The 22802-nt window shown below is 46.9% G+C and overlaps 1 protein-coding gene across 3 annotated transcripts in view; it reads left to right on the plus strand.

Annotated features, from left to right (window-relative positions):
• The first annotated feature begins 3013 nt into the window (after positions 1-3013).
• Positions 3014-22802, plus strand: part of LOC133352687 (serine/threonine-protein phosphatase PP1-beta catalytic subunit-like) — a 45726-nt gene continuing 25937 nt past the window's right edge. The window contains exons 1-2 of one of the 3 annotated variants that reach the window (XM_061568497.1): positions 3014-4800; positions 4857-4926. In XM_061568497.1, coding sequence (XP_061424481.1) covers positions 4875-4926 — 52 coding nt within the window. In that variant the 5' untranslated portion in view covers positions 3014-4800; positions 4857-4874. Of the gene's footprint in view, positions 4927-22802 lie in introns of all 3 variants that reach the window. The other 2 variants (XM_061568496.1, XM_061568495.1) reach the window with 2 other exon arrangements.

Here is a 22802-nt window from a genome sequence, read left to right on the forward strand (position 1 = left end):
TTCCTACCAGCTCCCTCCGCAGGAATGTGTTTTATCCCGGCCTCCTCGTGCCCAATCCACATCGTCGTTACGCTCACGGTCTCAAACATTTAACGCTGTAGGGGGCGCTCCGTCTTTGCAAAATGCAGCAACTTTACAGCTCCGTTGTAAAAGTGCCTCTTTCAAATGTTAAGATACTGCTCTCATACCTGTCAACCCCTTATCAGTGCCCTACCTTATTACAGACCAATTCAGACCTTATTGGTCACCCTGTGCCATTATTAATGTCAACGTTCAACCCACAATCCCATCACTAGGGAGAAACACAAATAGACACTTTTTCCCCCCCCGTATTGAAACGGCTGTACACCGTATGGACATGAAAACTCAATTTCAAGGGGGCCCCCAACTCGTAGCTTTGACCTCCATGGGGGGGGGGGGGAGAGTGGGGGGGGGGGGGTCAAGGCACCGTCTGCCTCCCCCCCCACGCGAGTTTCACTACTGACCCCACCACACAGCGGCATGCCCAGGGGTCGGCAACCTACACAACAACAGCCAAAGAGTCGCAATGGGGGCAGCCAAAGAGCCCTATGCGGCTCTGGAGCCGCAGGTTGCAGGAGGGTTGAGGAATGAGTTTCCTGTTGGTGTTCTACTTGCCGGCGACCACTGCTGACCACGGACACCACCACCGGCAGAGAAGCCATCAAGTTCGCCTTCATTGCTCGACGCCTTTCAAATATGTGCGGCAAACTGGTAACCGGTTTTCATTCGGTTAGCGTGAATGCAAGTATGGGTCTTCGAACCAGATGATGTCCTGTGTGTGTGTGGAGTGCCGTGCCGGCCTTCATAGGTGCTAGCCAGCAGGACTTGCCCCGACAGCCTGTTAAAACTTTACGGGGGACCTTTGTCTCTATGTGAGAGAGTGTGAGAAAGACGCTCTGTGTGAGAGTAGGCCTCGGCAAGGTAAGGTAATTTACCCTTTTTACCGGGTAAAAGGGTAAAGGTGTCGATATGCCAAGGGGTAAGGGTAAAAGGTAGGGTAAAGGTAGGCTCGTTGTTTTTACACTTTTACCTTACCTGCTAAAGGGTAGAAGGTAGGGTAGAGTGATTGTATTGTGGTAAGGTAAAAGGTAGGGTAAAGGTAGGCTCGTTGTTTTTACACTTTTACCTTACCTTGCCGAGGCCTATGGGAGAGAGAGGGATTGTGAGAGTATCTATGAGAGAGTTCCATTGAGAGAGTGTCTATGTGAGAGACAGTATGTGAGAGAGGGAGTGTGACCGGCAGTATCTATGTGTAGTGACTGACTTGGAGATGTAAGTCCTTGAAGGCAGTTCTTTCATTAAAGCCCACGAGCACACTTTGCACAATATACACCCTACACTGTTACACGCTCTCTGCTGTTACACAACACTGTCTCCCGCGTATACGCAACTCTACTCTGGTTGCTCGCCTACAACACAACGCTAGCCGCCTGACACTGACGGCGCTGAACTAAGACAGCCAACTACGTCTAGCAGCGCGATGTCACGTGGCAGAGACAGCGACGAAGGCGGCGAGACGAGGGCGACGATGGCGACGATCTTCAGCAGCAGCGGCGACGGTGATCCAACTCCAAACGACAGCCCCGAGGTCCCCTCCCGGGGCCCCTCTTATACTGGGGGGCGTGGCCTGGCCCCGTCCCCGGCCACGCCCCCCTTCTGGAACCTTCCAGTGGTTCTCGACGTGCCCCTCCCCCTCGATCCCCCTCGGGTCTGTCACGTGACCTGCTGCCAGCCAGAGCTGCTGCGAGCTGCAGGTCCCCGTCCCTGCCAGCAGCCAGCGCTGTGCTGCTTAGTGAGCAGTTCTATGTCACTACACTAGTGTCTATGTGACAGTGTGTGACAGTGAGAGAGTGTGAGAGTGTGACAGTGACAGAGAGAGAGAGGGAGTGTGACAGGGAGTGTGAGAGGGAGTGTTAGAGAGACTGAGAGAGGGAGTGTGTATATGAGAGAGTGTGACAGTGACAGTGAGAGAGGGAGTGTGAGAGAGAGTGTGAGTGAGAGAGTTTGTATGAGAGTGTGTATACTAGAGAGACAGTGTGTTAGAGAGAGTGAGAGAGAGTGTGATAGTGTGTGTGTGTTAGAGAGTGTGTATGAGAGAGAGAGAGAGACTGAGAGAGAGTGTGTGTACATGTGTGTGTATGTATGAGAGAGAGTGTGAGTACATGTGTGTGTGTATGAGAGAGAGTGTGTGTACATGTGTGTGTACATGTGTGTATGTATGAGAGAGAGTGTGAGTACATGTGTGTGTGTATGAGAGAGTGTGTGTACATGTGTGTGTGTATGAGAGAGAGAGAGAGTGTGTGTACATGTGTGTGTGTGTGTGTATGAGAGAGAGAGTGTGTGTGTACATGTGTGTGTGTATGAGAGAGAGAGAGTGTGTGTACATGTGTGTGTGTGTATGAGAGAGAGAGTGTGTGTGTACATGTGTGTGTGTATGAGAGAGAGAGTGTGTGTACACGTGTGTGTGTATGAGAGTGTGTGAGAGTGAGTGTGTGTACATGTGTGTGTGTGTATGAGTGTGTGTATGAGTGTGTGTATGAGTGTGTGTACACGTGTGTGTATGAGAGTGTGTGAGAGAGAGTGTGTGTACATGTGTGTGTGTATGAGAGAGAGTGTGTGTATGAGTGTGTGTACACGTGTGTGTATGAGAGTGTGTGAGAGAGAGTGTGTGTACATGTGTGTGTGTATGAGAGAGAGTGTGTGTATGAGTGTGTGTACACGTGTGTGTATGAGAGTGTGTGAGAGAGTGTGTGTGTACATGTGTGTGTGTATGAGAGAGAGAGAGTGTGTGTACATGTGTGTGTGTGTATGAGAGAGAGAGTGTGTGTGTACATGTGTGTGTGTATGAGAGAGAGAGTGTGTGTACACGTGTGTGTGTATGAGAGTGTGTGAGAGTGAGTGTGTGTACATGTGTGTGTGTGTATGAGTGTGTGTATGAGTGTGTGTATGAGTGTGTGTACACGTGTGTGTATGAGAGTGTGTGAGAGAGAGTGTGTGTACATGTGTGTGTGTATGAGAGAGAGTGTGTGTATGAGTGTGTGTACACATGTGTGTGTGTCAGAGAGGGAGAGGGCGGCTGCTGTAAATAGCCGCCTCCTCTCCGTGACTCACGCCACCCGCGGGGAGACGTGGGAGGGAGACACGCGGAGAGACATTCACTCTGAGACACACACACAGGGACAGACAGAGAGAGACACACACACAGAGACACGCGGAGAGACATTCACTCTGAGACACACACACAGAGACAGACAGAGAGAGACACACACAGAGACAGACAGAGAGAGACACACACACAGGGAGAGAGAGAGAGACACACACACACAGAGACATTCACTCTGAGACACACACACAGAGACAGACACTCTGAGACACACACACACAGACAGACACTCTGAGACACACACACAGACATTCACTCTGAGACACACACACAGAGACACGGGGACAGACATTCACTCTGAGACACACACACAGGGAGAGAGAGACACGGAGACAGACAGGGTGAGACACACACACAGGGAGAGAGAGACACGGAGACAGACAGGGTGAGACACACACACAGGGAGAGAGAGACACGGAGACAGACAGGGTGAGACACACACACAGGGAGAGAGAGACACGGAGACAGACAGGGTGAGACACACACACAGAGACAGACACTCTGAGACACACACACAGAGACATTCACTCTGAGACACACACACAGGGAGAGAGAGACACGGAGACAGACAGGGTGAGACACACACACAGAGACAGACACTCTGAGACACACACACAGAGACAGACAGAGAGAGACACACACAGAGACATTCACTCTGAGACACACACACAGAGACATTCACTCTGAGACACACACACAGAGACAGACACTCTGAGACACACACACAGAGACATTCACTCACAGAGAGACACGGAGACAGAGAGAGAGACAGACAGAGTGACACACGGTGTGTGTGTGTGTACATGAGACAGACAGAGACAGACAGGGAGACAGAGAGACAGAGTGACACACGGTGTGTGTGTGTGTGTACATGAGACATAGACAGACAGAGTGACACACGGTGTGTGTGTACATGAGACAGACAGACAGAGTGACACACGGTGTGTGTGTGTGTGTACATGAGACAGAGACAGACAGAGACAGAGTGACACACGGTGTGTGTGTGTACATGAGTCAGACAGGGAGACAGAGAGACAGACAGAGTGACACATGGTGTGTGTGTGTACATAAGACAGAGACAGACAGAGTGACACACGGTGTGTGTGTGTACATGAGACAGACAGACAGAGTGACACACGGTGTGTGTGTGTGTACATGAGACAGACAGAGTGACACACGGTGTGTGTGTGTGTGTACATGAGACAGACACAGAGACAGACAGACAGAGTGACACACGGTGTGTGTGTGTGTGTACATGAGACAGACAGAGTGACACACGGTGTGTGTGTGTACATGAGACAGACAGAGTGACACACGGTGTGTGTGTGTACATGAGACAGACAGAGTGACACACGGTGTGTGTGTGTACATGAGACAGACAGACGAGGCTCACAGACACGTCAGACAGCGGTGAGGGGTCACAGAGACGCCGCGGACAGTGAAGGAGACACGAGAGAGACACGAGGAGACACGAGAGAGACACGAGAGAGACACAGGGAGACAGGGAGACACGGGGGGCATTAGCCAAGAGGGACAACAGCAGCAGCAGTCCCCCTCGTCTCGGGGCATCCCCGTGGGAGAGACAAGAAGACAGGGACAAGACAAGGGAGACACGAGAAGGGAGACAAGAAGACAGGGACAAGACAAGGGAGACACGAGGAGACAAGACAAGGGAGACACGAGAGAGACGATGGCCGACGTGGAGGTGCATGTGGACAGCCTCATCTCCCGCCTGCTGGAGGGTACGAGGGGCCGTCACACACAGACACACAGACACACACACACACACAGACACACACAGACACACAGACACACACACAGACAGACACACACACAGACAGACACACAGAGACACAGTGACACACACACAGACACACACAGACACACACACAGACACACACACACAGAGACACACACACAGACACACACACAGACACACACACAGACACACAGACACACACAGACACACACACAGACACACACACACAGAGACACACACAGACACACACACAGAGACACACACAGACACACACACACAGACACACACACACAGAGACACACACAGACACACACACACAGAGACACACACAGACACACACAGAACACACACAGAGACACACACACAGAGATACACACACAGAGACACACACACAGAGACACACACACAGAGACACACACAGAGACACACACACAGAGACACACAGATACACAGTAACACACAGAGACACACATACACAGAGATACACACACAGAGACACACACACAGACACACAGATACACACACACACAGACACACACACACAGAGACACACACACAGAGACACACACACAGAGACACACACACAGAGACACACACAGAGACACACACACAGAGACACACAGATACACAGTAACACACAGAGACACACATACACAGAGATACACACACAGAGACACACACAGAGACACACACACAGACACACAGATACACACACACACAGACACACACACACAGAGACACACACACAGAGACACACACAGAGACACACATAGAGACACACACACAGAGACACACACAGTGACACACACACAGATACACAGTAACACACAGAGACACACACACACAGAGATACACACACAGAGACACACACAGAGACACACACACAGACACACAGATACACACACACACAGACACAACAGAGAGACAGACACAGAGACACAGACAGAGAGACAGAGACAGGGCGGCTGTGTGCATGGATGGCCGGGGCTGTCAGATGCGCTGTGTGTGATTACTGTGGTGGTTGTTGTTACCACCACCACTGTGGTATTGTTAGTGTGAATGTGTTACAGTGTTAGTGCTGCTGGTGTTACCACCACCACCACTGTGGTATTGTTAGTGTGAATGTGTTACAGTGTTAGTGCTGCTGCTGGTGTTACCACCACCACCACTGTGGTATTGTTAGTGTGAATGTGTTACAGTGTTAGTGCTGCTGGTGTTACCACCACCACCACTGTGGTATTGTTAGTGTGAATGTGTTACAGTGTTAGTGCTGCTGCTGGTGTTACCACCACCACCACCACTGTGGTATTGTTAGTGTGAATGTGTTACAGTGTTAGTGCTGCTGGTGTTACCACCACCACCACTGTGGTATTGTTAGTGTGAATGTGTTACAGTGTTAGTGCTGCTGGTGTTACCACCACCACCACTGTGGTATTGTTAGTGTGAATGTGTTACAGTGTTAGTGCTGCTGCTGGTGTTACCACCACCACCACCACTGTGGTATTGTTAGTGTGAATGTGTTACAGTGTTAGTGCTGCTGGTGTTACCACCACCACCACTGTGGTATTGTTAGTGTGAATGTGTTACAGTGTTAGTGCTGCTGGTGTTACCACCACCACCACTGTGGTATTGTTAGTGTGGATGTGTTACAGTGTTAGTGCTGTTGCTGGTGTTGTTGTTTATCCTGCTGCAGAGTGTGTTGTTCTTGTTGTTGTACATGAATGTGCTGTCCTGTGATAAAGTGCGTTATAGTTATATAGTCGGTGTGTGTGAGCGTGGTGCAATGTGCACTGCGTGTAATGTTGAGGTGTGTGTTGTGTGTGCTGTGTTGTCTGGTGTATTGTGTGTGCTGTGGTGTGTGTGTTGTGTGTGCTGTGTTGTGTTGTGCTGTGTGTGTTGTGTGTGCTGTGTGTTGTGTTGTGTGTGCTGTGTTGTGTGGTGTGTGCTGTGTTGTGTGTGCTGCGTGCTGTGTTGTGCTGTGTGTGTTGTGTGTGCTGTGTGTTGTGTTGTGTGTGCTGTGTTGTGTGGTGTGTGTTGTGTGTGTGGTGTATTGTGTGTGGGGTGTTGTGTGTGTTTGTGTGTGCTGTGTTGTGTGTGTTGTGTGTGCTGTGTTGTGTGTGCTGTATGTGTTTGTGTGTTGTGTGTGCTGTGTTGTGTGTGCTGTGTTGTGTGTGTTTGTGTGTGCTGTGCTGTGTTGTGTGTGTGTGTTGTGTGTGCTGTGTTGTGTGTGCTGTGTTGTGTGTGTTTGTGTGTGCTGTGTTGTGTGTGTGTTGTGTGTGCTGTGTTGTGTTGTGTGTGCTGTGTTGTGTTGTGTGGTGTGCTGTGTTGTGTGTGTTGTGTGTGTTGTGTGTGGTGTGTGTTGTGTTGTGTGGTGTGTGTTGTGTGTGCTGTGTTGTGCTGTGTTGTGTGTGTTGTGTTGTGTGTGCTGTGTTGTGTGTGCTGTGTTGTGTTGTGTGTGATGTGTTGTGTGTGCTGTGTTGTGTTGTGTGTGTGTTGTGTGTGTTGTGTGTGTGTTGTGCTGTGTTGTGTGTGCTGTGTTGTGTTGTGTGGTGTGTGTTGTGTGTGTTGTGTTGTGTGTGCTGTGTTGTGTGTGCTGTGTTGTGTTGTGTGGTGTGCTGTGTTGTGTGTGTTGTGTTGTGTGTGCTGTGTTGTGTGTGCTGTGTTGTGTGTGTTGTGTTGTGTGGTGTGCTGTGTGTGTGTGTTGTGTTGTGTGGTGTGCTGTGTTGTGTGTGCTGTGTTGTGTTGTGTGGTGTGCTGTGTTGTGTGTGTTGTGTTGTGTGTGCTGTGTTGTGTTGTGTGTGTTGTGTTGTGTGTGCTGTGTTGTGTGGTGTGCTGTGTTGTGTGTGTTGTGTTGTGTGTGCTGTGTTGTGTGTGCTGTGTTGTGTGTGTTGTGTGTGCTGTGTTGTGTGTGCTGTGTTGTGTGTGTTGTGTTGTGTGTGCTGTGTTGTGTGTGCTGTGTTGTGTGGTGTTGTGTGTGCTGTGTTGTGTGCTGTGTTGTGTGTGTTGTGTTGTGCGTGTTGTGTGGTGTGCTGTGTTGTGTGTGCTGTGTTGTGTGTGCTGTGTTGTGTGGTATTGTGTGTGCTGTGTTGTGTGTGTTGTGTGTGCTGTGTTGTGTGTGTTGTGTTGTGTGTGCTGTGTGTGTTGTGTTGTGTGTGCTGTGTTGTGTGTGCTGTGTTGTGTTGTGTGATGTGTTGTGTGTGTTGTGTTGTTTGTGTTGTTTGTGTTGTGGTGTGTTGTGGTGTGTGTTGTGTTGTGTGTGCTGTGTTGTTTGGTGTGTGTTGTGTGTGTTGTGTTGTGTGTGTTGTGTTGTGCTGTGTTGTGTTGTGTGTACTGTGTTGTGTGGTGTGTGTTGTGTTGTGTGTGCTGTGTTGTGTGTGCTGTGTTGTGTTGTGTTCTCTGTTGTGTTGTGTTGTGTGTGCTGTGTTGTGTTGTGTGGTGTGCTGTGTTGTGTGTGCTGTGTGTGCTGTGTTGTGTGTGCTGTGTTGTGTGTGTTGTGTTGTGTGGTGTGCTGTGTTGTGTGTGCTGTGTTGTGTTGTGTGGTGTGCTGTGTTGTGTGTGTTGTGTTGTGTGTGCTGTGTTGTGGTGTGTGCTGTGTTGTGTTGTGTGTGTTGTGTTGTGTGTGCTGTGTTGTGTGGTGTGCTGTGTTGTGTGTGTTGTGTTGTGTGTGCTGTGTGTGTGCTGTGTTGTGTTGTGTGTGCTGTGTTGTGTGTGCTTGTGTGTGCTGTGTTGTGTGTGCTGTGTTGTGTGGTGTTGTGTGTGCTGTGTTGTGTGGTGTGCTGTGTTGTGTGTGTTGTGTTGTGCGTGTTGTGTGGTGTGCTGTGTTGTGTGTGCTGTGTTGTGTGTGCTGTGTTGTGTGGTATTGTGTGCTGTGTTGTGTGTGTTGTGTGTGCTGTGTTGTGTGTGTGTGTTGTGTGTACTGTGTGTGTTGTGTTGTGTGTGCTGTGTTGTGTGTGCTGTGTTGTGTTGTGTGTGATGTGTTGTGTTGTGTGTGTTGTGTTGTGTGTGATGTGTTGTGTTGTGTGTTGTGTTGTTGTGTTGTGGTGTGTTGTGGTGTGTGTTGTGTTGTGTGTGCTGTGTTGTGTGTGCTGTGTTGTGTGTGTTGTGTTGTGTGTGCTGTGTGTGTTGTGTTGTGTGTGCTGTGTTGTGTGTGCTGTGTTGTGTTGTGTGTGATGTGTTGTGTGTGTTGTGTTGTGTGTGTTGTGTTGTTTGTGTTGTGGTGTGTTGTGGGTGTGTGTTGTGTTGTGTGTGTTGTGCTGTGTTGTGTGTGCTGTGTGGTGTTGTGCGTGCTGTGTTGTGTGTGTTGTGTGTGCTGTGTGGTGTTGTGTTGTGTGTGCTGTGTTGTGTGTGTTGTGTGTGTTGTGTGTGCTGTGTTGTGTGTGTTGTGTTGTGTGTGTTGTGTTGTGTGTGCTGTGTTGTGTGTGTTGTGTGTGCTGTGTTGTGTGTGTGCTGTGTTGTGTTGTGTGTGCTGTGTTGTGTGTGTTGTGTGCTGTCGTCAGAGATGTAGTCCGTCACGTGCTGCTGTACATAATTATGCACTAAACTCTACGTCATGGTGTTATACTGTCATAATGTGTTACATTGCATTACGCTGTGTAACAGTTTTTTGTTCCTGGGTAGTAAGTGCTATTTCGTAATCGCTTATGCCTAAAAAGTATAGCAAATGGCTATTATTCCCCACGAACTTTGCTTTTTGTGACCAGGACAGTGATATTTTGAAATGTACCTATTTTCAATGTGAAGACGGGCGAATTTGTGTCTTTTCGTTCACATAAAATCAGAAAAAAAACATATGAATCAAAATTAACATGCATTTATACTAAAGTAAAACAAAGATGACTACAAAAGATTTAGAAGTGAGTAGTTTTTCGAGAATTACGATTAATTTAATAGGTTTATTTTTATTATTTTATTATTTCCATTCTACGTGACTTTACCGAAAGAACCAAGAAGATACACAGCATGTGTTATTACTGTCGTAATGTACTACACTATATAGTAATAATAAACATTGTTAAAGCACAATTACATCAGTTCAAGCATAAGCCCAGTACGAGATGCATACCTGTCAAGCCCTTATCAGTGTCCTACCTTATCACAGACCAATTCAGACCTCACTGGTCACCCCGTGTCCCTTATAAATCTCAACGTTCATCCGATAAAGTCCCATCACAAGGGAGAAACACAAACAAATAGACAATCACCACCACTGCACTCCCCACTAGTACACTCACAACTCCATACCTGTCAAGCCCTTATCAGTGCCTAACTTATTACAGACCAATTTAGACCTTATTGGTCACCCCGTACCATTTTAAATCTCAACGTTCATCCCACAATGTCCCATCACAAGGGAAAACCACAAATAGACAATTGCCCGTAATGAAACGGTTGTACGCCGTATGGACCTGAAAACCCAATTTCGCTGTACAAGAACACGGGGTAAACCGTACGGGTTGACAGCTTTGTATATGTTATTACATTTACCTTCGCTCAATTGCACATTGATTTGCATTGAAATACAACTATTCTACAGGCCACTAAGAAACCAAATCTGCAATACACGGTCAACAGGAAAATCCATTTTACTGTGCTGTAGTTCTATTCTTCCGCGTCCACCCCCCCCTATTTCACAAACCAGCACTGGTCATCGTGGTGAAGTATGGTCAATTAACCCCCATGATGTACGCCGACTAGCTCGTCGTGGCAAGGTGCTCATCCAGCACTGGATTTAGAAAAAAATTAACCCGTAAAAAAAAGTTTTTCACTCTAAATCTTTTATATGCGTGGCGGCTAGAGTCCTCTCGTCCTCTGGCTTGAGATGGCTGCCACCTATGGGTCAGATGATTTCCTGGCAGCATTAAGCAATTGGTAATTAAATATAATTTATTTTTTCCTAAAAAGTGTAAAATTTTGGAAAAAATTTTCACGAAAATAAATTGTCACGCACAACGAGTCTGTGTGCAAAATGTCAGCTCGATTGGATCACGGGAAGTGGGTTAAAAAACGACCGAAAGATTTGCACGGTCGTAAGCGCGCAAGCAAGCAAGTGAACTTAATATAAAGGATTTAAAAAGTCTTTGCACGAGCGTTCGCGTTTCTGTACTGGATTACAGTGTTCAGGCATGTGCAGAATAAAGTGTGAATTGTTAAACATCGCTGTGCCATGTCACTGAGATTTACACGCTTTACAAGGCTGTATTGCGGTACATTGTAACACGTCTATGCAAAGTGTAATGTATGAAAGTACTCAACTGTATTACTGTTGGACATCTGTGACTGTACTGGACGTATGTGAGCAAAAAAGAGCTTTGTAGCTCATCGGATTCCTCCACTATGCATACGTATTCTGATTCTGCACCACATTATTACAGCACTATACGATACAGCATCATGTGATTGCGTTTCGTGTGTCGATGCGAGAACATGGCACGACACTGGAGAACCAGTTGGGTATGTTTGTGTGACAGGGGGCAACTCGGTCGTGGAGGCAAAATAAGATGAGGATGTTCTTGAGCCTGGACTTTCATTGGGGGCAGGGAGAGTTCCAGACATTGCGAGCAGCATAGGAGAATCGGAGACCTCCCATTAAGCGAAGGTGAACTGGGGCTATGTGGTATTTGTATTTTACCAGGTAAGGCCTGCTGAGCTGTGTCGCTCTCTTTCAGAAGCGACCTGGCCACAAATGATAGCTCAACGAAGTGGCTTATCACGTGGACATTTACAGCAGCCAAATGCTCTAAACGCGTGATGCTGATTCTAAATGTGAAGGGAAAACCGGGGAGAGAGACACACAAACTCAAACTATACAGCAGGCGTCAGGGTCGGGATCGAACCCGCAACCTCCTTCACACCAGGCGAGGTAGTTAACATCTCCTAGCCACCGTGATGATGATGAAAGAGAGAGACACGCAAACTCCATATACAGCAACAGGCGTCAGTGTCGGGATCGAACCCACGACCTCCTGTATACCAGGCGAGGTAGTCAACATCTCCTAGCCACCGCAGCGCCCTATTATGCTGTATGATTGCTGCGCTGTGTTAGCCTGTTGTGACCTCATATGAGCATGTATGCAGGGTGTGTTGCATACAGCGTATATATAACACATTTCATCAGACTGAGGCTACCTGTGCCTGCAGTTACAGGGTAAGAAAATCTATGTAAAGCACTCTTTACTCTCAACCCGTAAAGCCATAACCTCGAAAAGCTTACAACGAAACCCAAACTAAAACCTCTAACCCCTGAACCTGGCCCCTAAACCCTAACCCCAAATCCCAACCCTATAACCCTAGCCCATAACTCTACCCATAAAACCTAACCCCAAATACCAAAACATAACCGATAACCACATGCCCTCAACTCTCACTCATAACCCTAAAACCTACCCTAATCTTAAACCCTTAAGCCTAACCTCTAAATCATAATTACCGATTCTGTATCCTAACTCGGATCCAAATACAGTCTTTCGTTAAACCAAAAACACACGGAGCCTCTGATTAAACTCATTTCTTTAAGAACTAATTTTTGTGTTGAGGCAGTTGCCCTCCCCCAGCACCTTCGATTAGCAAGATTGGCTACGTACGGTGCGAAAGAAGTTTCCACATACAAGGGACGAAGACGTGATCTACTATTGTATTCTAACAATATATATTTGTGGACAGCAGTCACTGTTGTTATGATCTCCTCGACAAATGTGTGAGTGTGTTATGATCTCCTAGACAAATGTGTGAGTGTGTTATGCAGCCGTTGCTGTATGATGCTAATGTGTGTTGTGCACAATTTGCAGGACACATGCGATGCTAATGCGTGACACTGTAAGCGCTGCACATAATTGTAATGCAGTGCACACATGAATGACTTATCCACAGTGTTCCTTGTTGGGCACACACACACACACATTGTGGCAGGGTAGCATGTGCGTGAATCATTGCGTTTGTCATTGTACGTGAACTGCATGTGAAGTGTGATTGCTCCGCGCCTGTGTGTGTGTGTGCAGGCTTGCAGAGCACATGTGTGTGTGTGTGTTTCTGGTTGTTTCTGTGCAGCCAATGCAGCATGTGTGTGTGTGTGTTATTTTCAAACAGTGCAGTATTGTGTGCACGCTGATAATTATATTGCCTGTGTGTGTGTGCATTGCACATTGGTACACCGTGCTGTAATGTATGTACGGTGAATTTATTTCGCACATCTTACGTAATCAACGTTTTTGGGTTAGATCGCGTTATTTATAAATGTGTCGTAACCCTCCACCACCCGACACGGCCAATCAGCAAAAAAGTGTCACGTTGATAAAAGACAAATAGTTCACTGCTTTAGCCCACCGGTGTGTTGAAGCGTGAAACCAGAAAATTTACAATTTTTGAGTATAAATAACGCGATCTAACCCAAAAACGCTGATTATGAATAATATTGGTCGCGAAAGCCTACCAACCGTGCTAATTCGAGATGCGGGTGAAGGACATCAAGCTGAACGCAACAAATGTTTTAAACTGCACTCTGACTATATGTATGCACCTGGGACATTCACCCGGAATGTGCCTGATCCCATTCAGATCACGAAAGCTAAGCAGGGTTTTTAGGCCTGGATCGTGCTTGCATTGGTCACCTGATGTGCATACCGACGTGTGACACGTCGCAGGGCCACATGGTAGGCAGTGCATCTAAATTCATAGTTGTACTGCACCACTACGCCGTACTCCTGAGCGTATACTGCCCGCCACCACTAACCTCTACTGACTAGCGTGGTGAAGTATGGTCAAATGTACCCTCATGTCCCGCATGGCCTGGTGAATGTCCTCAACCAGCAGTGGATCACGTGTGCATTGTGCTTTCCGAAAGCCAGGATATGGCAGAACAGCAATAGATTCCTTAATCTATTTGTATGGAGCTTCGAATATTGTCCTGTCAATGCATATCAGTTTTTCTTCCTGGACATCTGTGAAAATGCTGGACATCTGTGAAAACAGAAATTTATAGCTCATCAGATTCCTCCAGTTTCAATAAATATTCAGATTTCCATGCACTCTGATTTCCACCCAGATGCTAAACATTAATGGAATCGACAAGTTAAAACATTCCAATGGAGGAACCCCCATTGACTCGGTGAACCTTTCATTTGTAAATGCTGGTCACGACTGTATAGTATCATTGTACTCCTTTATAAACACACACTCATACTGCGGCGCCTCTGTCGTGTTATTGATTGTGCCATATACACAGTCCAAACAGTGTGATATTTCTCATGGTGCGTTCACAGTGCCATTTACAAACGCAACGACGCACGTGTACTGCATTCGTGTTAACTCCCACGTGCATGCGGCATTGCTGTGCAAACTCGTCATCATGAGCCATCGTTTTTGTGTCCACTGCTGGATGAAAATCACCGCACGCCGTCATCATTCATCACGGTCCTGCAATTCACACGATCCCTCTCTATAAAGGCTAATCGCAACGAGTGGGTAGCGCCATGGCCTTGACGAAGCTTGCTTATTGTATTATGATTGCTGTCACCACCGTCTCTATATGTATTGTAGAGAGCAGCCCGTGCTATGGGCAAAGCCTATATGTGTCACAACGATCCCCTCCCTGAACCTCGCCTGACACCAGATACCTAGTGGGGAGTGTTTCGTGTCAATATCAGGTTACAGTGGTGAGTGTCAAGCTGATTTGTGTCAGGTGAGGTTCAGGTGAAGCGCCATGTCACGGCTGCCATAGGACGTGCTGCTTGCTCATCTTTGCGGTATTGTGTACCGGCTATGTGCAAAAATATACGGGACAGTACTTTAAACTAAACACATTTTGTATTCTACCAGGTAAGGCCCACTGAACTAAATAGTCCTTTTTTTAGAAGCGACCTCGCCACAAATGACAGCTCAACGAAGTGGCTTATCATCATGTGGAAATTTATAGCAGCCAAGCACTCATTCTAAATGTGGTGGGAAAAACCGGAGGACCCGGAGAAAAATCAATGCCACCATGGGGAGAGAGTCACGCAAACTCCAGATGTACAGGCGTCAGAGTCGGGATGGAACCCACGATCTCCCGCATACCAGGCGAGGAAGTTAACGTCTCGCTACTGTAGTGCCCCAAATCTCAATTGTTTTTTTGTTCAAGTAGTATCGGATGCCGACCGTTGACTTTCCACTACAATGTTGCAGTTACCAGTGTAGTGCTATGGATAGACTGGTCACTGCCATGAACATGTGGAATTTCCAGCACTGCTTTCGGCCCATCCGGGGAGATGGGATGAGATGAGTCCCGTTGGTTTTTTTGCTCATTTGAGCATGAAGACACTTTGGCTTTTGACGTGAAATACGTAACAAGACAAGGCAACCCTCGAGACACATGTACATTAACACAAACACGCAGTGCATTTTGGGAATACGATGCAGCTATTTGTATCTTAAACTGGGAGTTTAATTTGAGCTTGTTTTTCAAATTCCATTGGACCACGTGGTTGCAGTTTGCAGAGTGTTGGAAGAAGATGCCCAGTGTCTGGAAGGGGACCTGAAGTGCTCCCTGGCCTGTCTGGGGTCTCAGGTGTCTGGGGGAGAGGCAGCAGTCCGACTTCTTCCCATCTCTCTGAGCTTCCTACAAAGTGCAACATCTCCATCGAGATCATAAATACCTCCCTCAGCACGTGTTTCCCCTTCTGGGTCCTCTGAAGGGGATGATTTAAAAAAAGAACTCAACAAGGTCAATGCCTTAAAATAAAAATAAAACGTAATTAGCGATGTTTTGGGTAACGGCCTTTCTTCAGAGCACATTAATAGCAGCCAAACTTTTCAATACAGGACCTTCCTGAGAATAGTGTTGAGACTTAGTGAGGCTTTCCTCGGTAAATAGCATTATTATTGTTATTATGACGCCATTGTCACGAACACCATTCATATAAACATTACCAATAATGCAAAAAAAAATTCCATCAATAATGCCTACACCGTAAACACCAATACCATCCACACCACCAATATCAACATTCGTAATTGCAACAGCACCAAAAACAACACTCGTACCACTTCAGATGTGGTCACATTTAGATGTTTGTACGTATGTTGAACCTCTTTTGCACCGTACGAAGCCAACCGTGCTAATCGGAGGTGCGTGGGAAAGACAGTAAACATCTATGTAAAAAAAAATTGTTTCAACACCATCTCCAACAAGACCACCATTGTCATCATCATCTCCGCTGACACCATCAACATCACCACTTCCACGAACACCTCAAACACCAACCTCGCCAACACGAACGGCGTGGGCCCATCGCTTTCACAGCGAACAGGGTTCACTTGTGGCGTCCTTGAGACTGTAAGAGAGGTTCCTTGAGAGGACGTGTTAATTGTTTATCGAGATATATGATGGTGACGAGACTGTAAGAGTCGTACTTCTGTACCTCCGCTTAGAATTTGGCAGAAGGAAGGAAGCGATGGCGTTGGCATTTATATTGTATATAACGCAATGCTCATTCACATCACTGTGGAGAATAACACATAGGCAAGCAATACACTTCCCCTACGTATCTGCCCCTCCATTTACAAAAAAAACTATAATTTTCTCCACATTCCATCAGCCATACAGTCTTCTGGGAATGCATAACCTCAGCAGCTTTGCTTGACAAACTCTGGGCCAGTTTTCGACACAGTGTCTCATTAGCAGAGTCAAGCTTGCTTCAAGCAATGCTGGTGAACTGCCAGATGTTTATGGGCAAGAAACCTCAGTTTTTTTTTCATATGGGACCTAGTTGGACAAAAATATGATATAACACTACGCAACACGCTGTGTAGAATGTAAGTAGCAGCATAAATACGGTGACGATACAGCTCGTCCATATATATTTGTTGTTACGCGTCAAAATAAAAATCAAAAGCGTCTAATTCTGTCTAGAGTTAGTACAGCTTGCTACTCGAGCTCAGAAAACGAGGAAGATTTTGCGGTGGCGTTTGTAAGTGTGATGCCCCCCCCCTACGCCAACCCCCCTACCTCCCACTCTCATGAGAATGTGTCATCCTCATCGCAAGCGTTCATAATTTATGCTCTGCCTGTCAGCCCCCACACAATGTGTGTTGGGTAAAAGACACGAGCGGCCGTGTGGAACTGTAATCTTTGCCCCCGCCGGATGCATAATAACATCAAAGAAATAATCGATGCATTTGATGCTCAGACAAGCAGAACTGGGGTGGTGGTGGTGCTCACTTCCAATGTTGGCAGCCCTGGAAATTCCATATTCCCATGGCAGGGAGCAGCCCACATACATTACTATTGCATGGAGCAAAAGCCATAGACCACGGAGTGGTGACACGTATTCTATCTACCCTGGAGGGATAACGATCTTACGTGTGGCTGATGACGACGATATGCAGATTCAGCTGGTCAGGCCAGATAACCTCATCGGGAACAGTGGAGTTTATCGCTGCGATGTGTTCTTCCTATTTGTGGATCAGGTCATTGCGTCATTATATACTTTGCACACTGCTATACATTTTCCAGTTGGGCATCAGGTATCCGCATCTGCTGCTGCCATGGTTTGTGCAGCGGCTGCTGTTTAGGGTGGACCATGAGCTTCATGGAAGATCAAACCCAGAGTCTTCTGCGTTGAGTCTTACGGATAATGATGGGCCAGGCTGACCCGAAAATGTAATCGCAACTCAACTGTGAGATGAACGCTGTATCCAGAGTGCCACTTGGAAATACTATATATATGGGTTCAGCCTTTTGCCAATCCACTGCTGGATGAGGGCCTCCCCATGCCATGCGGGTTGCAGAGGCTGATTGGCCGTACTTCACCACGCCGGTCAGCACGGGTTGGTGTAGGTGGGGATGCGGTGCTCACGTTTGCAGCCCTACTCAGCAGTGATACTCGTCATGGCCTGCAATTGAATTCGGGTCGCTGGGTTCATAGCAAAGGGCGCTAACCACCGTGTCACCATTTCACTCTGGCTGTACGTGTATGTTCGTGTGTGTGTGTACGCTGGTGTTTATGTCATTGAGAGGAAAGGTTTATTGAGATGTTTGACCCGTATCCTTGCTTTACTCTGAAGTGACTATAAATAGAACGTATTATTTTTCAGAAATCTGTTATAAGTCCATTGGAGTAGCAGCAGAAGCTTAACAACTTACAGTGTATTTAAAGTTTATGTACGTATACATCTACTTACTTTTGTCAGAACCACTGCTGGATGAGGGCCTAGTTCAGGGGTCGGCAACCAAAATAACAAGAAGAGCCATTTCTTTCCAATTCGGTACAAAATTCAGTATTTCAAGAGCCGCAATGCATCTGAGTACATACGTACTCATCGTCAAGAAGCAGCCCGTAAAGAGCCACATGCGGCTCTGGAGCCGTAGGTTGCCGACCCCTGGCCTAGTTGGTGGTCACATGTTGATGAAAATTTTTATTAATAATATTGGTCGCGAAAGCCTACGTGTTAAACCGACAACAAATATGCATCTTTTTTCCGCAAGTACGTGTGGTTAATGCAGACTTGATACCTTGCAAAGGGTTTCTCTTTGGTGTTTGATCATCTTAACACCTGTTTTACTGCCAGAAAGGGTAAAACATATTCTTATTTCTTCATCATATTGATACTGGCAAAAAGCTCCCATAGACAGTGTATATGTTTTTACAGATGCTATTCGCATGATTTTGCATTTCTTACATGGCTATTTGCATCACATTATAAAGTGGATGTGTTTGTAATATCTGTGTTTGTATGCAGACCTCCACGCCCACAGCACCTCCTACTCCCACTGCTACACAGTTAGTGACCTAATACTACCTTGACAAATGTCTCATTGGACCTACAATGACCTTTCCGGGGCTTACAGGACCGTAAAATTGGTTGGTTGACCTTGGGGATTTTTTTGTTTCAATCCACTCGTATACAGTATGCTGCAGTATGCCGAGTCGCACTACGAAGATTGACAAAGGAACACACACGGATCAAGGAAGCATCGTAAAGACAATTAAGCAAATTCACTACGCTTGGAAGAGAGCGAGCACTAGGCCCACCGCCGTAGAGATGGAGTCATGAGATCAGTTCATGTGCAGGAGTGAAGGTTCAGTTTAGTTTCATTTATTAGGTACAGCCCTGTGAGCCATTCAGCTATTGAATCGGGTGCAACCGCAAAAAACTAAAAAACATGAACAAGAAAACATCTTAAAGTGACTATGCGCAAATAGAAAAATCAAAGCTTGGAGAGGGCCCTCATCCAGCAGTAAATAGACAATGATCTATGACGGTGGCATGGGGTTCCTTCTGAATACTCTTGGTTTGCTTTACAGATTGTTGCCGAGGGCTCTTGCTGACATCGTTGGGCAACCCAGCAGCAGTTAATGTTCTGTTGTTGATGAGACTCAGAAAGTTGAACCGATTTAAAATGTGTTTGTTGCTTCACACATTTCCACGTACAGTACTGCCTTCCCTTGGACGATCCATAACTTGCACACTCAGAAATGAAATGAGCTTCAACTCGATATGGGACGCAGCCGCGAAACGCTTGAACACCCGCGTCAGTGGCCGGGTGTCTCTTAACGCGCGTGCGATGTAAATCTGCCCACCAAAGAAATGTCACTTGTTGATCCACCTTCATGGGATCAGCAAGTCACATTTTGACGGGGAAACATTGGACCACAAGGCCAAAGATGTCATTTCATTTTGCACTTTGTTGACCCCCTTCACTACACGGCAAATAATTGGTCACATTGTAGCGCCGGACACTCGTGGCAAACCTGCTGAGCTTTTACTGGATAACCAGGGATTAATATTAGGTTTTTTTTTAGGGTTACAAACGCTCCCTATGATTAATGTGGAATTAACATTCTCCAACGATTACATGTCAAAGCCCGTAACGTCGCCCCCCCCCCCCGTTCACGGGCGGGAGATGCACACAGGCACACCCACACAGCGTGTGCGTGTGCATTTGAAATGTGAGAAGGTCTTTAATACAATTTTTTTTGGTGAACGTTAAATTTAGCCACCCGGTGTATGTGTGTGCGCGTGTTTTAAATGACGTTGCTTGGGAATGATGCTGCCTGGCCATGAGGCATGGCCCTGTTGAGGTTTCTATCCCCTTCAGTGACGCACGTTGTGCGAACTACAGCCGGAGCCGTCTGATTATTTCAGTAATCGATAATTGGGGGGACGGGGAAATCCACATTCCCTGTTTTCTCACATGTGCCGCTGGACGGGAGGTGACGGGTAGGGTGTGGTGATGTCGTCAGCATCATTTAATAATACGAATAAAAATATAGATCCGTTTGAAATAGCGTCGTTTGTGGAAAATGCATCTCACAATCGCTGAGGATCCACAGGCAAGATGGAAAGTTGCTCTTCAGTTCTCGGTATATAAGGATGTTTTCAGCCAATTAGTGTTTATACAGAATCGGAAATCTTCAGAGATAAATGTGGGGGAAATCCGGAGCACCTGGAGAAAACCAATGCGGGTAAAAACACTATCCCATAAGAAGGGACAGATGATATTAGTCCGCAACTTTCTGTACTGCCTTATGCTGGCAAGCCAGGGTCTGGCCCCTCGATGCTGTCATGCTGGCCGTGGCTCGTGAGGTCTTCCTGCCTTCAGGAGGCGGCAGTGGTGGCAGCCGCCACCTTGATCCGCAGTGGCTATGAGATGTTAACTATCTCGCCTGGTATGCAGGAGGTCGTGGGTTTTTATCGCGACCCTGACGCCTGCTGCTGTATATTTTGAGTTTGCGTGTTTTCCCCACGGTCGTGTGGACCTTTCTCCGGGCCCTCTGGTTTTCCCCTCCACATTTGGAAAGATGCATTTAGGGTATTTGGCTGCTATAAATTCATTGGGATATAATTTGTGGCCAGCTCGTCTCTGAAAAAGAGCTATACAGCTCAGTGGGCCCTACCTGGTAAAATAAAACATAGTTTAATAGTTTAGTTTAAAGCAGCCCGAGTGATCAACCACAACAAAATCGACCCAAATCGACTCATCCCAGCTTACAGGGTGAAGGTTCGATTCCAGTTAAGAGCCGCACGGTATTATTCTTAGGTTTTTTTTTCGGTAAAGTCACGTAGGTAAAAAATTAAAATTAAAATTAATAAAAGTAAAATAAAAATAAAATAAAAATCACGACGTTTCGGAGGCAACACAAGCCTCCGTCTTCAGGTGGAACCGTCACAGCTATGGTGCAGTCACGTAGGTAAAAAAATTTAATTAATAATAACAGCTATCGTGCTGTGACGGTTTCACCTGAAGACGGAAGCTTGTGTTGCCTCCGAAACGTCGTGATTTTTATTTTATTTTTATTTTACTTTTATTAATTTTAATTTTTTACCTACGTGACTTTACCGAAAAAAACCCTAAGAATATGAATCCTTGCAGTCACGAAAGCTTCAAATCTAGAAGCCACACGGTAGTTTCTGTGGGGGCTCTTTCGCTAATCCGGCACTGAGGCAGGGCACTCGGCTCTCACTCAGAATCACGCAAGGTTTAAATCCGATCGGGGGAAACCCAGCCCATCATCGAAACAAGTGCCGCTTCGTGGAGATTCAGCGGTGGCTGTGCTGTCAATATCTGGATGACCTCGATAAGCAGGTGAGAGCGATAAAGAGAATGTGGAAATTCTGTGTGTGGCTCTGGGCTTGCCAGTGTGGCTTAGCGGCTCTAATGCATCTCTGATGAGAAGTCAAGCGAAGGCAAAGTGAAATAACAGCGGAGCCTCAGGTAACTGGAATAATGTGAGTGGAAGAGCCCTGCTCTGGCCAGCTGAAAGGTCCAGCCAGCCGCCATTTCAACAGCAGCGAGCATGGATATATGAATGTGTGTAGTGTACGTGTGTGTTCTGTACATGCCAAGCCATAGCAAATACTGAGTGTGTGTGTGTGCTGTGGGGATGCGGTAGCGTAGCGGTTAGCGCACCACACTACGAAGCCGGCGACCCGAGTTCGATTCTCGCTCACGGCCAACATTACTGAAGGTTATCTGAACTGGTCCTGGGCCCTCCTCTAGGTGGACTCGGCCTCAAACGAGTACCTGGTGCGGTGTGTAGTAAACATCGCCACTGGGGAGACAAAAGCGGCCGGGTGTGGTGCTGGCCACCCACCCCCTCGTGTGCTATGCTGGCCTTCATAGGTGCTCGCTAACAGCACTTGCTCCTACAGTCTGTTAAAGCTATACAGGGGATCTTTGTGTGTTCTGTATAGACAAGCGTGTGTGTGTGTGCTGTCAGCTATACAGTATGCAGAATCTGGCTAACCGAGGTTTCCCTGTGTCTCCATAGAAAATGGGCTCTCTGCTGGGTGGTGGACATTAAAGAATGAGTGATATCATAGATCACTAAGAATGAGCTCATTCTAGCCTCTTGTGTTCCAAGGTTGTATCTTAAAAACTAAGATTTCCATCACTGGTCATTTTTTGACAATGGAACACTTCATAAAATGTAACCTCCCCTTTCTACTCTCAAAGTCACACTTTGCCAGAGCAGTTATCAGTATCAGTGGATTCTCACCTGATTACAGATACGATACAAAGCAACCACACACAGTTCACCACAAAGATTTAAAAAAAACGGCGGGCAGACTCTTACCCGCACCCCGCAGTCAGGTCGCGGAAAACCTCCCATTTCGCACTAATCGATTTTTTGTTCCCTATTAAAGTTAATCAGAATTCCCCCCCAAAAAAATATGTGCTGCAATCGTCGAATCTCTGTAATCTGCGCACTATCGGTGCTTCACGACTGTCTCCCGCGATCCGCCGGCACGCTGCCGTCGGATTTAGAACACTTCGTGGACCGCAAAACAACAACTCACGACCTGTCAAAGTGTGTGGGCTCAACCCAGAGCTGCAGAGCGGAGCTGCAGGGAAACGTGCAGGTAATGTTTTTATTTAATTTAGCA

The sequence above is a fragment of the Lethenteron reissneri genome, chromosome 41, assembly GCF_015708825.2.
Source record: "Lethenteron reissneri isolate LAM-NWPU_2019-01 chromosome 41, ASM1570882v1, whole genome shotgun sequence".
Lineage (NCBI taxonomy): Eukaryota > Metazoa > Chordata > Hyperoartia > Petromyzontiformes > Petromyzontidae > Lethenteron > Lethenteron reissneri.